This window comes from Mangifera indica, chromosome 10 (assembly GCF_011075055.1).
Source record: "Mangifera indica cultivar Alphonso chromosome 10, CATAS_Mindica_2.1, whole genome shotgun sequence".
Lineage (NCBI taxonomy): Eukaryota > Viridiplantae > Streptophyta > Magnoliopsida > Sapindales > Anacardiaceae > Mangifera > Mangifera indica.
In genome coordinates, this window is record NC_058146.1 from 1,191,305 (window position 1) to 1,205,680 (window position 14,376).

At 32.2% G+C, this 14,376-nt stretch overlaps 3 protein-coding genes across 3 annotated transcripts; all 3 read right to left on the bottom strand.

The window, feature by feature from the left end:
• Positions 1 to 4,602: 4,602 nt before the first annotated feature.
• Positions 4,603 to 6,455, bottom strand: LOC123228228. Its single transcript, XM_044653548.1, has 3 exons — positions 5,547 to 6,455; positions 5,180 to 5,241; positions 4,603 to 5,061 (listed from the first exon to the last, which is right to left on the bottom strand). The coding sequence occupies exons 1-3, from the start codon at positions 5,737 to 5,739 to the stop codon at positions 4,849 to 4,851; spliced, it is 468 nt and encodes a 155-aa protein (XP_044509483.1). The 5' UTR covers positions 5,740 to 6,455; the 3' UTR covers positions 4,603 to 4,848.
• Positions 6,456 to 7,440: 985 nt separating this feature from the next.
• Positions 7,441 to 9,413, bottom strand: LOC123227174 (40S ribosomal protein S29-like). Its single transcript, XM_044651861.1, has 3 exons — positions 9,255 to 9,413; positions 7,766 to 7,865; positions 7,441 to 7,657 (listed from the first exon to the last, which is right to left on the bottom strand). Exons 1-3 carry the CDS (start codon positions 9,314 to 9,316, stop codon positions 7,649 to 7,651), a joined length of 171 nt encoding a protein of 56 aa, XP_044507796.1. The 5' UTR covers positions 9,317 to 9,413; the 3' UTR covers positions 7,441 to 7,648.
• Positions 9,414 to 10,205: 792 nt separating this feature from the next.
• On the bottom strand, positions 10,206 to 14,230 carry LOC123227391 (FAD-linked sulfhydryl oxidase ERV1-like). The gene is made up of 6 exons (XM_044652170.1): positions 13,963 to 14,230; positions 12,813 to 12,890; positions 11,981 to 12,028; positions 11,299 to 11,363; positions 10,740 to 10,817; positions 10,206 to 10,609 (listed from the first exon to the last, which is right to left on the bottom strand). Exons 1-6 carry the CDS (start codon positions 14,164 to 14,166, stop codon positions 10,504 to 10,506), a joined length of 579 nt encoding a protein of 192 aa, XP_044508105.1. The 5' UTR covers positions 14,167 to 14,230; the 3' UTR covers positions 10,206 to 10,503.
• Between the last annotated feature and the right edge of the window lie 146 nt (positions 14,231 to 14,376).

The window sequence follows — 14,376 nt, forward strand, 5'->3', positions numbered from 1 at the left end:
ATTTTTTGAGGTAAAAATAAATTTATTTTTAATTAATATAATAAATAATATTAAAATATTTATATTCAAAAGCATTTAAGTAAAATAATTTACTAGGATTTTTTTATTATCTTTAACCAAACATAATAATTATTTATACCTATTAAATTTTATCAAATATAGTAATTATTTATACCCAGTAATCTTTTAAGTAATTTATTTTCAATGTAATTTCTCTATTTTGGTAATACAATATTACTCAAATCAAATGTCTCCTTAAGAGCTACATAGAATTATATGTATTATTATACTTTAAACAAATTTTCAATACAGTTGAATTTATGCATAAGATAGTATGAGTTTAAATTTTTTTCTGTGACATTTAATATTAATTTTTTTTATTTATTTAATTCGATAATTATGAGATTAATAACTAGATACAAAGTTTTAATTATTTTATATGGTTGGTTCAGTCTCAAATATATGATTTGACTCAAGTGAGATTTTTTGTTATCCAAGAAAAAAAAACTAACTTATTATACTCTCAAAGATAGTTTGAATAAAAAAAAAAAATTATAAAATATAACAATAAGAGTTCAAATAATTTTCAATAATATTTCAAGATTAAACATTTTACTTATTTAAAAAAATTTACTCGTTACGTTAGTAAATTCATCGATTTAGTTACAATTGTTATCCCGTAAAAATATAAGATAAAGATAAAAGATTTGAACAAATCTTGGAGCATTTTTGTAAGTAAAGCTTCTTGCTCCATATGAAATAATAAACTAAGATTAAATGTCAAGTGAGTTTAATTTATATAATAAGGTAGATCCTCATCCAACAACCTACTGCTAAGCTTGCTACTCTCTAATAAATAAAAACACTAAGAATAAAGATCTAAGTAAATAAATATATTATTATTTTGTAGAAATAATATTAAAATTTATTAGATATGATCTTATTTTTTGGTGAACCAAGATAAATTACTTGGAATATTAATTAAAATAATTTATATTTTTCCCTTATATATATAGAGTTACTTTTTTTATATTATACATATATAACTCAAAATATAAAATATCTAAAATATTTTTAGGCTTTGTACTCACTCAATCAAACATAAACTCATCGAGCCAAGACTGAGATATGAGATAAAAATATAAAATTTTTTAACTACTTTGACAATGGAAAGGTTAGTTGGATGATTAATAGGTTAGCGAAACATTTAACTAATTAATTTATTTTTAAAAAATTGATTAATCATATGGTCGATCATCTATCCAAACACTTAACCAATCAATTTATTTTTAAAAATTAATTGATCAAGTATTTGGTTAGTTAATTATAATTGACTAGTCAACTAATCTTATCAATCCATTCAATTAATCTTAAATTTTAAATTTTTTTTTTAAATAAAATAAAATTAAAAAATAATTATATTTAAACAGTAAAATAATTATATATATAAAAAGAGTTATTTTTGTTGTGACCTGAAGTCTCACATCACTCCCGTGCACTCCACTGAGCGTGTATATACGCAAGGGTCAGAAGCCCTTAACTTGAATGACGCGTTTTAAAGCCGTGAGGGCTTGAAGCCCAAAGCGGACAATATCGTTCAGGCTGTTTATAACACGTTATCAATACGATTCGCGATGGGGGGGGTGTGTTATGACCTGAAGTCCTATATCATTCTTGTGCAGTCTACTGAGCGTGTATATAGATAGGGACCAGAAGCCCTTAACTTAAATGACGCGTTTTAAAGTCATGAGGGCTTGAAGCTCAAAGCAGACAATATCGTTCAAGCTGTTTATAACAAGTTTAACTAATATTCAAATTACTGTGTTCTTCTTTACTTTTTTTTTTTTTGTAAGGATTCAAAAGGAAACAAAAGTGGATTGCTGGAAGACATGAAAGGACAGAGAGTGGATGGAGAAGTCAGACTGCTAAACCCACATGTAACCAAACAAATTTAATGATTGATGATCTTTGATTAGGAAAGTAACCGACAATTAAAGCCAATTAGCTTCTTCATCCTCCCTCCCCTTCCCTTCTTCCCAAATACCTTTTCTATCCTATATTATCAAAGATGTCGGTGATACAAAAAAGCTCATGTAAAATGAAAGCTTAGAGTCTTAAATCTATATAAATTTATTTTCTTTTTCTCCCCCACAAAGTCCTTTGAAAAAAAAAATGAGATCGAGAAAGGTTAATGTCACATAATTTTAAATGACTTGTTATGTCTTAATTGACAAAACATCAATAGTAACACTATTTATAAAGACAATTTATAGTGTTCTTTTCAAACTTTTCAATTAAGAGATGTATTGATATTAAAAATTTTATATCAAATATGAATAAAAATATTTAAATTAATATAAATTCATTATCTTTCTTACAAAGTACCTTTTTAAAGTAATACTGTGAAGTTCAAAGTGAATAATATTTCTAAATTTTAAGTGATTTTTTATGTGTAAATCTATACAATATCATTAGTGGGTATAAATTATTTAGCATTAAAAGTTGTATTTGTAGGTTAAGCTATGGCTATATTGTGTCATAGTGAAAGCTGGCTGAGTTAGTGTGTTGTGGGCAGTGGGCATGTGACTTGGGACACACTCAATTTTGTTTAATTGGTTTGAAAGTAACATAAGGTACCCACTAAGTAAGTGGTGTTTATCACTAGACATATCGTTGTTTGCTTGATAGTAACCTTGGCCTTGCCACAATTATCTTCCTTCTCTTGTCACTTCATCCCCACTTTCCTATACCATGGAATGCTACTTTCTACTTTTTTTTTTTTCTCATATCTAGAAAAGCAAACATATTTCACATAAAAGAAAAAGACTTTCACAAACTCAAGGGGTATATTTTATTTGTTGATAGTTAAAGTTAGGACTATAAATCAGCTCGACTTGCTCACAAATTACTCATTATTTAAGTATTATACTTGAATCAAGCTCAAGATCGTTGTTGTTAGGCTTTATGAGTTTATGATCTCACTATTCGGTTTAGTATAATCATAAATTTTTAAAAATTTAAAATTTTACACTTACACTCTTTAAATTCTACTTCCTTAAAATATAGAAGATTTTTAATAAATATACAAATTATAAGGTTTAATTATTATAATTTTTGTAGTCAAACTCAAGTCTTTATTTTTATTTTCAAGTCTGATTCAGCAATACTAATAGGAGTTAAAAAGAAAATTGACACTACAAATGTTCATAAAAAAGTTGAAGTCCAAAATCTTTTAGGAACATACCACAAGTCTAATCATTTAGCTAAACTCTCATTAGGTATTCCTTGTTAACAAAACAAATCACTTGTGTTATGCATCGTTAAAGTGTGCTTTCTGAATCAAATTGGTAGGCAATGAATTTTCTTAGAACCAAAGATTCTATCTTTTTTGTTTCTTTTTCTAAAGGATTGAGAAACTTTTGAGGGAGTTATCCAAGACCCACTTTTCAATTAAGATTTATTAATTACATGCTTTGGCACATGTTTCCCACTATTTTATTTTCTTCTTTTCCAATTAGTCTTTCAATTGAGGCACATTTGAAAAGAAATGGATGCCACATCCACACTAAATTTCATTGAACAAAGGTTAAAATGGGTGATAAGCAAAACTAAAATTAAATCATTAAGGCAATTAAGGATGACAACGGGTAAGACTGGGAGGAACATCTCACTTGCCCTCTCTTTCTCCAAATGATGAAATATTTATCTGTTTTTACTTTATCCCTATTTTAAAGATGATAAGAAATCATTGATTTAACTAATAGGGAAATTAATTTTTCTTATTTGCATTGTAACAATTCTTTGTTAAAGTTATTTCGTCACTCTCTTTTTTCTTAGGATGTACACCACCTTTGTGGACAGCTCAGGATAAAAGCAGATAGAAGCCAAAGTGACTGCAATTATCCATTACCAACCTGCTTCTTGACTAACATTTCTCCCTTTTAAAGCTATTTCCAGCTGCTCCCTTTTGGTTTCTTTTCAAACACAGATCAGTTACTTTGTCACTAAAGGATTAAACTGTCATATCCTGAAGGATAAAAGCATCCTAAGTTTCAACATAAAATACTCACTCATCAACGGATATATTTCATCTGCAATTTGATCCATTGAAAACGTAGTTAAAAGTTGAGTCTATGATTGTTCACTAAAGGACACCCAATAAGGCGACAAAGTCATTTTGAAACGATAAGCTGTATAGATGATGACCAAACACATTCTTGATACATACAGTTTGACATGTAGGTAGAAGCCCCTTTCTTAAAGGTAACAACTTACTAGAATATATTTCATTCGTATATAATGTTATATAGAAAAACAGTAAGTCCTTATCAAGACATTTCTTTCATAAACTTTATTAATACGCTGCTAGAACATTTTCCAGGGACTGATTCAAATGAAATAGCTATGGATGCACACTCTCTAACAGTTGATCGAAGCATATTAAAAACCTCTTTTATCTTTGCTGATCATTCATATGAATTTCATTTACTCACATAATCAACACCATTTATCTACATCCCATAGTGGATACAGAATTATATAGCTAATTTCAATCTCTATTATCGTCTCTCTTGTGCAAAACTCATAATTACATAATTGGTGTACGTAAATTCAGATCAATATGATCATTAACTAACTGGCGAATGAAGGATAAAATAATCTCGGTATGCATACAGCAAGATACATAATGCTGAAAGAACAGATTAATAATATGCATCAACTCAAGAAATAAATTAATACAGCAGACTGAGCGTGAATCCTTTATAAAGTTAAACAATTGAAAAGCTAATTATTATCCTAATATGGCATAGACATTTCACAGTGGATCGAATTCCTTCACTGAAAGTTTTAAGCTGGCGGAGGAGGCGAAGGTGAGCCATAATCAGGGTGCTGGGGACTATTTGGAGGGGTCAGCTTTGGAATGCAAGGCATGACAGGAGAGCCATGCTCAATCGCTCCAGATGTTATCGTAGCTGATGACCTTGGAATTGGATCAACAGGCTGGTAATCCTCCAAGTTCATGTAGTCCTGGTTAATTCTCCTCCGAGAATTACTTTCCTCCTGGACTTGGCAAATTAAGCAAGAAAAGACCTTCCAAAAATTAGAACTACACTTGGATATCATGAAGACAAACCCTTCTTCAGCATAATAATGGTGATTATATGAATTTAAAGTGTACCTTCGGCTGACTGCCTGATGTAACTGCTGTCACACTTTTGCCACTGATTGAGAATTCCATATCTGAGACAATTCAGAAATCGTACATACATTTACTCAAGAGTTACATCATGTACATGCCTAGCCTCAGAGTTCATGAATCATGAAAAAGGAAAAGTTTTGTATATATAGAAAGATTGATTATCTGTCTCAGTTAGAGCAAAGAAGTAAAGGTTTCATGTGCAAGCCTAGAAATGGAGTCCAAAGCCAGATAAAAGTTTCTTTCATATAGCAAGACATTGGTCTTAGTTGCTTGATGTTAATGTTATGGAGCAAAACCAGAGTAGAATTTGAAGCAGAATGCAAAGAAGTGATTGTTAAAGAGTTACCATGAGTTGAAGAAGCACTGACAATCAGGAACATGCAGGCTGCCTCAGCCACCAAGAACAGAACCCAGAACTTAATCATTTTCCTGTCTATCAATGTACCCAGTTGAGAGATATAAATCTTTTTTTTCTTCTGGGATGAAAACGGGTTTCTTTGCCTCTGTAATATTAAATGCAAGTAAGGCGTGAAGAGCATTGAGTTTATATGGTAAATGAGGCCATCTGGAACTTGGAAGACGGTGAGGAATTAATGAATAGCAGTTAGGATTAAACAATGAACTGGGTTCCTTACCCAGACGGTTCACTGACAATAATTGCACAAATCGAGAAGACTATTTATTTCACTATTTCAGTGTGTATTTTATTGAATTTTTTTGCAGCAATATCTTTAGACACTTATAAGGGCCTGTAATTTACATAAGCCTGCAAAAAGTTTATCACAGAGTCATGAAAATAGTTTCCAATTCCTGCCAAACCTTTAATATTGCCGGAGCAACTTCCTCTTGTTGTCTTACGTCATGTAATGGTTATTGAAGTCACTCGATCTAAAATTTAACTTATTTGATATCTATCAAAAGTCGACATGATCACTTTAACTCCATAACATAAGACTCTTATCCCAATTGACGAAATGACATATAGATTGCTTAGAAGATAGGGCTGCAAACAAACATGCACAGCTCAATTCGGCTATTGTGAAGCTGAGATTAAACTGAAAACAGATCTGAGTATTATACTTTAGTCACGTTGAAACTCATTGTTTGATATAACATCAATAATCCCCTAAAACTTAATTTACCCACTTTAACATCTATGATGACAATTTTTATCAACCCTATGAAGTTCTAAACTTTAAATAGGCCAAAGGCCTATGTCCCACCCAAAGTACGCTATCATCTCAAAGTTTCCCCCATTAATTTTAAAAATCTGATTTACCTACCCGTAAATTGTCAAAATTAATAAAACTTTAACCCCTTAAAATTTTATCTCTTTTTTCCCCGTAACCCCTAAAAACTAACTATTTTCCCCTAAATCAAGTTTTAAAAAATAACATTCTCCCCCTAAGGTTTAATTTTTAATCCCCGACATTAAATCTAACGTCATCACCGACAACGAAGCTTTCCCGACGCACCACCATGCTCTAACGACCTCTCTTCTCTTCTTTGGAATGCCGATCAACCTAGATCCGACGTCGTCTTCGTCTAAAAAATTCAAGAGTTTCATCGTCTTCGTCTAATAAGACAAAAAGCTTCGTCTCCTGATGAAACTCTTCAACTTTTCAAACGAAGACAACACCAGATCTAGGTCTATAAACGTTCTAGAGAAGAGAAGAGAGGTCATCGGAGCATAGTGGTACGTCGAAAAAACTTCGTCATCAACAATGACGTTAAAGATTGAAAACTAAACCCTAAGAGAGAAATGCTACTTTTTAAAATTTGACACGAAAAAAAATGATTAATTTTTAAAGGTTAGAGTGAAAAACTGAATTAAATTTTAATTTATTTTTAATATTATAGATAAAATAACAATTTTACCTTTTAAACAGTTAATTTTAAACTTGAAAAAATAACATTCCTTAAGTGTGAAATAGTCCTTTGGCCTTTTAAATACAAGATAAAGATGTGTGTGTGTGTGTGTGTAAATAAGCTTCTATAATAACCAACAACACTCTCATTGCATCCCTAATGCAATTTGAAATTACCAATGCAAATTTCAAATTGCGTATCAGGATTCAGTCATCCAAAATGTCCAAACAAGTCCCCTGCTTTCATTTTTCCTAAGAGATTTTACTTTTTGGACGGTTGGCCCCTGTGCTCCTCCAAATGACTAGTCATTCATTTCAACCCATTTAAATCACTACTTTCAAGGGAAAATGGCGACCACAGAAGAAAACAAATTGTAACATAAAAAATGGGTAACTTTTTCGAGTTAAAGAGTCGTAAATGTTCTTAGTTCAACAATCACTTCAAATCAATCAAAAACATAAGCTCATCTTAGCGTTCCTCAATATTTTAAACCACAACTGGCACAATACTTGCCCCAAAATTACTATCAACTACTCCAGCAAAAGTCACCACTGTTCTTGGTAAGACATTTTAAATCCTTTAGCGGTACTGCAGAGAAATTTCCAGAAAATCAGACCGACTACAATGAATAAATGGTGTAAGTTTGATGGATGAATTAGAGATCACATCATCAGCAAAATACTTCTAAATAATTACCTTAATGAATCCAATTTCCTTGGCATTGCTTCGGAAGCACTGTCTGCAGCACATGAGCCCATACTTCCTGATCAACCCATGTGGGTTCCCACATACCCGGCTATAGAATAAAATAAGAGAAAATAATCAAAAGGCATTATTCTTCAAATTGAGAGTGATAAGTGATATACTAACAAATATGCCAATTATTCCTTGAATCTTCTGCCAATACCTTTATATGGAAGAATAATGCAAAAATGATGCTTAACCTGATAAATTAATAAATTTACCAAGAAAATACAGAATAGCAAACTTTATAAATAGAATAACATACACAAAGCATCAAGTAGAACTCTAGTTACCCATACCAAGAACAATCCACAAACAGAATTTGTCATCCAAAAAGGTTGAGGCCACACATCTATAGAGATGACAGTTTTACCCTAGAAACCGGGTCCTCACCTCACCCAGCCCCGTATGGGGAAAAGATTCCCTAAAATATGGGAGGATGGGGATGGGAACCAAAATAAATCCCAGCAAAAGGGAACAGGACAGATATCTCCCCACCGCACCTAAGCTAAACACAATCGTATACCTTTCTTGGCAAAAACAATGTGAAATTATTATTATACTGTTTTTTCACACGTGAAATTGAAATTGATATTTGCATTTTTATTCGATTAATTAAATAACCACCTATATATATTTGAGCTTCAATATATTTTTTTTTTCCATTCTCTCTTTTCTCTCCTAAAATTAATTTAACAATACACAGCTGGTCAAAGCTCAGGAGGGTGCAGTTTGGCACAATGAGTAATCAGAAGCAGGGATGACCTCCCAGCACCAGTCCAGTCAAACCAAAAAACCTACAGCATCTGCTGCCGGGGATGAATATTTCCCTGAGGGTAGGAATGGGGATTCCCTATCATCACCATAGTGGGTCTGGGGATTGGAAAATTTGGCCCGGCCTTGTTGCCATTTCTACACATCAGCGACTAATAATAAACGAACCAGTTGTTATCTTAAAAAGTGCAAGTCTATTCAATTTGGGGAGTGAATTATTTAATTTATACATTATAAATTAACTTCAAATATTCAATTTACAACTAAATGCAACCTCAACATTAAGAAATCAATCTCACATTGAACAATAAATTAAAAAAATAAAACTAATGAACCCCTATATTAGCACTTAAGCAGAAGCTGAGCCTCGACTTAATCAGGAAACTGAAAATCAATCTTAATCACTAATACCACAAACTAACAATCATACTTTCATAAAAAAAATAATAACAATACATAGGAAAAAAAAAAGGATTAGATCATACGCAATATTTGTATCAGAGAAACCAATTGTCATTTTCAGTTCTTCGATTAAACAATAAAAAATCATCAACAAACAAACGGATTTCAACAGAGCACATATATGAGTTCTCATTACAGCAGAATATACATATGGGAATTCTCATATTCTTAATCTGAACGACAACAACACGAATACAATTCTTACCAAGTACGAGAACCAGGCCCGTAGTTCTTGGGGTGAGAATTCCAAACGTTGGAGTGACCCATGATTAGCTCTAGCTTCTTCAAGAGAGTCGAGGGCTGCTGCGCAGAGAACTACAAATTGAAAACCCTGGAAAATTGCTGAGTAGATATAGGTCTGAAAAAAAGTGAATATTTATAGCGATGTCACAAACCCTAGATTTCTATTGTGAACATGGTGCGTATTACGCATACTGATAATATGACGTGGCTTGTAATTGTTAATGGGCCGATCTAAGGGTATAGAAATAGCCGTACCTCGCTTTTGTCATCCAAGCCAGCCCAAATAGCTCAGCCCGTTGGTTGACACGACATGGTCCATAAGCATCTTGCAAATTAAAATTATCATTTGAGTTTAAATTAAAATTATAAACTAATAACATTGTAACCAATCTCTCTTAATCTTATAAATACGAAGGATTGGTTGAAGGAAGAGGGGGAGACAAAGAGAGCTAACAATAGAGAGAAGTCAGATATCTAATATGTCCTAAATTAGGTGAGGACAGTTTCCAATACCGTATCCGAAATTGAGTCATTCTTCAAAAGTAATTAATATCATAACCGTGATGTAAATTTTTAAACATCGGATCAATCCATATTAAAAAATAAATTCATATCCAACTTTTTCTTTGCATATATTTTATATCACTATAATCAATATTAAAATTTATTAATAGATTTTCATTATAATACTATGTATACAAATAATCACATGATAATATATCATTGTTTGTATTTATTATTTATATACATAGTTTTATTGTTAAACACTGCACAAAGCTCTATTAGATAAATTACAGTTGATTATATAACTTAATATATTTATTAATTACCTCTTTGTTAAAAGTTACAGTATAAAACTTCAAACGTTTTAATAGTTTGTTGATATAATACTTGAATTGAGACACAAAGTCACTAGTTCAAACAACAAACAAGCTCTCAAATTACTCAAGTTCAAGCTCGAATCGACAATAACTGAGCCAAACATGACTCAGCTCATTTGCAGCCCTATGCATGAGGGATCAAGTGATCAGCCTTACAAAAATCCTTCCATTTCAAATTACCATGCCAACCAACATAAGCTAATTTATCAAAGTTACAATTCTATAAACGTAACATATAATTGATGTACAGTTTTATCAATCTGGTCGACGTTACTTGAGTTTTTCATTAAATTTTTTTAATTGGTATTTGGCTATTTTAATATTTGTCTATTACCAAAATTTTGTAGCTCCCTGTACATCGCATGTCCGTTGCTCACAGTCCAGCTTACCCCACCTTGCATCAACTCGCTCACAGGGGAAAACCAGTTTGCCTAAGCTGTTTAAATCACCCAACGTTAACACTAATAAGTGACTCAGTTGAAATACAGTTCAGGTTTATAATATGGTATACACCTTCAATTTAGAAAAACAAAAGTTTATCAGCAAGAAAATAGAGACAGAGTTACCTTCTATTAACCACATTATGCACATGACATAACCACTGAGAGAACTCAGAATGAGATCCGGCCTGTACAGGATTTGCTCTGTCATAGGGGATTCAAACATGCGTCCGTCAGTATTTGAAAAAGAAGGTAAAAGGGATCATTTATATTAGAGTAATATTATATGTACCAATTATAAATACTAAATGACATATTATCATATGATCGAGTAATTTAACTGTTTCACTTACTTACGTCATAATATGTTAGTTTGTTTGTACTCAATAGTATCCAACCATTTATACATGTAGTATTATTGTTTTTATTCTTCAAAATAGACTTTAGAATGTCTGTCCACTAATTTAATTCACAAATATTTTATTGATTGATATTATGAGTTTGAGTGTTTGACCATAGTTATATTACTTAGGGTTCTTGTTTTAAATCATATTTCTTTTGATTCCCACAGATAAAAATTTTAGTGGGGGTGCAGGATTGTGGTTATCAGACAGAAAATGGACTCACATTTAAGACTAGAAAATCCATCAATAGAGAGAGGGAGGTGAAAAGAGATACACTGCACCTTAGGACTTCTTTGAAGTGATCTGCACACTCTTTGCATGGGTACATCCGAGATAATATAGCCATCTGCAAGCCAAATATGATCCTTTCAGTTAGTCTAAATAGGCAGTAAAAACATTCAGTCACTTTTACTATAAATCCAGTTTTAAATCTCCAAATAGTTTACTGGTGTCAAGCCTACAATTAAAACACACATGCAAGAATTATGTCCAAATAAATTAAGCTGACTAAACTTGACCTCAGCATCAGCTGCTAAAGTCTGAAGCTGTAATAAATTAGGTCAAGTGAATGACAGGATGCTCTATAAGAATCGGCCCAAATTTAGTCCCAAACCTGAAAGACCCTACTTGTGCTGCAGCACTACTTTATGCTGTCTAAGGGTTTTTCAGATAACCCTTCTAACTTATTCTAAAGTGCTTTAAGCAAGTTCACCAGAAGGTTATTGGCATCATGAACTGCTCTCACTGCCAACTGATAATTCCAATAAAGCTGCAAAGCTTCATCTTTTATCTTTCTGTTTGAAGTCTAATTTTCAAATACTTCTAGGACTTGTTTTTCCTCCATTGTTAGTGGAGTGGAAATGGCAATATATTCATAAGGACAAAATTTGGGTAGAGAATTATATTGAAGTGGTCATACTTGTGAATGGCCTTTCAGTATCAGAGTGTCAGAAAGCATCATACCAGCTCTTTTACATCCTTCTTTTGTTGTCTTGTTGGTTCTTCTGGATACTGAAACAATAACAAAATTATTTTTAAAAAAATCTTCTATTTACATAAGCAACAATGTAATTCATAATAGAAAAAGATGATTATGATGTGATTTGATCATCATGAGTAGTAAAGCTACATCAAGAATTTTCCCGTCTACTTACGATGATGTTGTTTTGAAAGCAGCATTTGATGTTAAGAAGAACCAAGCAGAGTCCAGGAAGACAATCTTCATATTAATACAATATTACAATACCCTAAGATTAAGAAATACATAGATAAAAATAAATTTTGTTGAGACGAAACTATTTATTCCATTTTATTCTGTCATCTATCAGCAAAGGAATGGCTTTTAGAGGTCTATGCAAAAACAAATGAAAATTTCTTTTATGCTGTCAGGTGATAGATCCATGTGTCAAGTTTTGTCACAGTGATGCATTACATGACAATAATAAATCATCTGAGAAGCAAAACCCAATTAAGGATTTCACACACAAAGAATTAGGTTTTATAGATGAGTATCAAATGGAAAAGATCAAAAAGTTGTCACATTGTTGCTTTTATGAAAGAAGAATACAGGGAAGTTTTAAAAGTCAAGTTGTTTCCTTTTCCCCGTCAATAAGAAAAATTACTTTTACAACAGGGTATGAGCAAAAGAAGCTGGAACTATGAAGAAGGTGAAAAAAGAAAAAGTGATAATAAAGAAAAGCAATCACAAGCCTCTAACATCCATAATTCTTGTAAGCAGGATTCAGGAAGAAAACCAACAGAAAAAAGAGCAAGATGCGAAAAACGATGGTAAGACCTGAGCAGCAAGAGCATGAAGAAAAGTCCAAGTTGCTCTCCCAAGCTCTTCTTTGGTCACGGGAGCGGCAGAGCTTCCCTGAAAATAGCAATTAATCAAACAAGTGCACCATTAAAAGTCATAGAGTATATATAGACTCACCAAGTTGATAAAAATCCTCAAACATTTTTGCAATCAAACAATATCTAAGAACAGGAAATCCATATAGTTGTATGTGATTAAAGATCTCCCTATGTCTCCATCCACATGGTTATATATCATACTACAAAAAATCCATTTCTTCTTCAGCTATTTTGTGATAAGCTCTGCTCTATAGATGGCTCAAAGGAAAAGTGAAAGTAGAAAATAATATACTGTCACATTTTTCTAGTATCTAGTCCCTATTTACAACAAAAGATTTGCAATGGCCACACAACCATCCAAAAATGAACAGAGATTTTTCCCACAAATGTGTAAGAAACAGTAAACATTTTTAATTCTCTCAGGATAATATTAAAAAAAAAAATCAGAAGGATTACTTTTCCTTTCAGCTACCAATGAAGCACAGACAAGACCAACTGGTATTTTGATTAACAAGACTGTAAAATCAATCTCTCAATCTCAAACTAACTTTCCACTAAAAGCACAAAAAGCACTATCTCCCATAATCTAACCACGTGTTTCTAAGCGAATTCCGCTTCGTTTTATTTCTCCAAACCCTGTCATTTTGTTGTTAACAGAAACAATGGCCACCAAAATATGCCATCTATTTGTCAATTAAAGTTTAAAATCGCATTCAGGAATTACCTTCCATCTTCTTTTGATTCAAAAGAATAGCAAAAATAGAAGCTCTAGCATGTGAGAAACATTATATATACACATTTTCCTCTAATTCCCGTCCCTATTCAAACATTTAGCCAACTATAATGAATTTAATTTCTATATTTAAAATCTCATCAAACAGGTAACCATCCTTGCATATAAAGCAATCAAATCCTATAAATTCAGATACCAAATCACCCCATCAATTCAATGAAGACTCTCCACTCAGGACTTACAGCAAACACTTAATAAGCATAAACCCTTTGGCATACCAAACAACCCCAAAACGACATGATGGGAAAAGGGGAAGTAAATATTATTATATATAGGCAAGTAGGCTAGCATGTACCTTCAGAAGAATCTGATGGGTGGGGTCCTTGTTCTGTTTTCCGAGTGATGGAGAGGCAGAGAGGAAAGGCTCCTTCTGATTGGTGAATGATGGTAGTGATGGTGACGAGTGACGTTGAATGAAATTAGAGAGATGGGTTTGAACACAATTTTTCACCTTTTGGAAGTTTTGAAAGCATATCTGTAATGGATGATTTTCAGCCATTTTCAGAGAGGGTGAAATGGCGGGAAGACGAAAGATTGGTTGATCCGTTACCGTATTGTATTTATTATTTTTATTAATTTATCATATTTCCGCAAAAATAATAATTCAACATTATTTCCTAATTTTTAATACTTTATTTTATCTATCCTTTTGTATGAAAATACTCGGGTAAATAAGTGACATCTACGCCGATCCGAATATTAAAACATC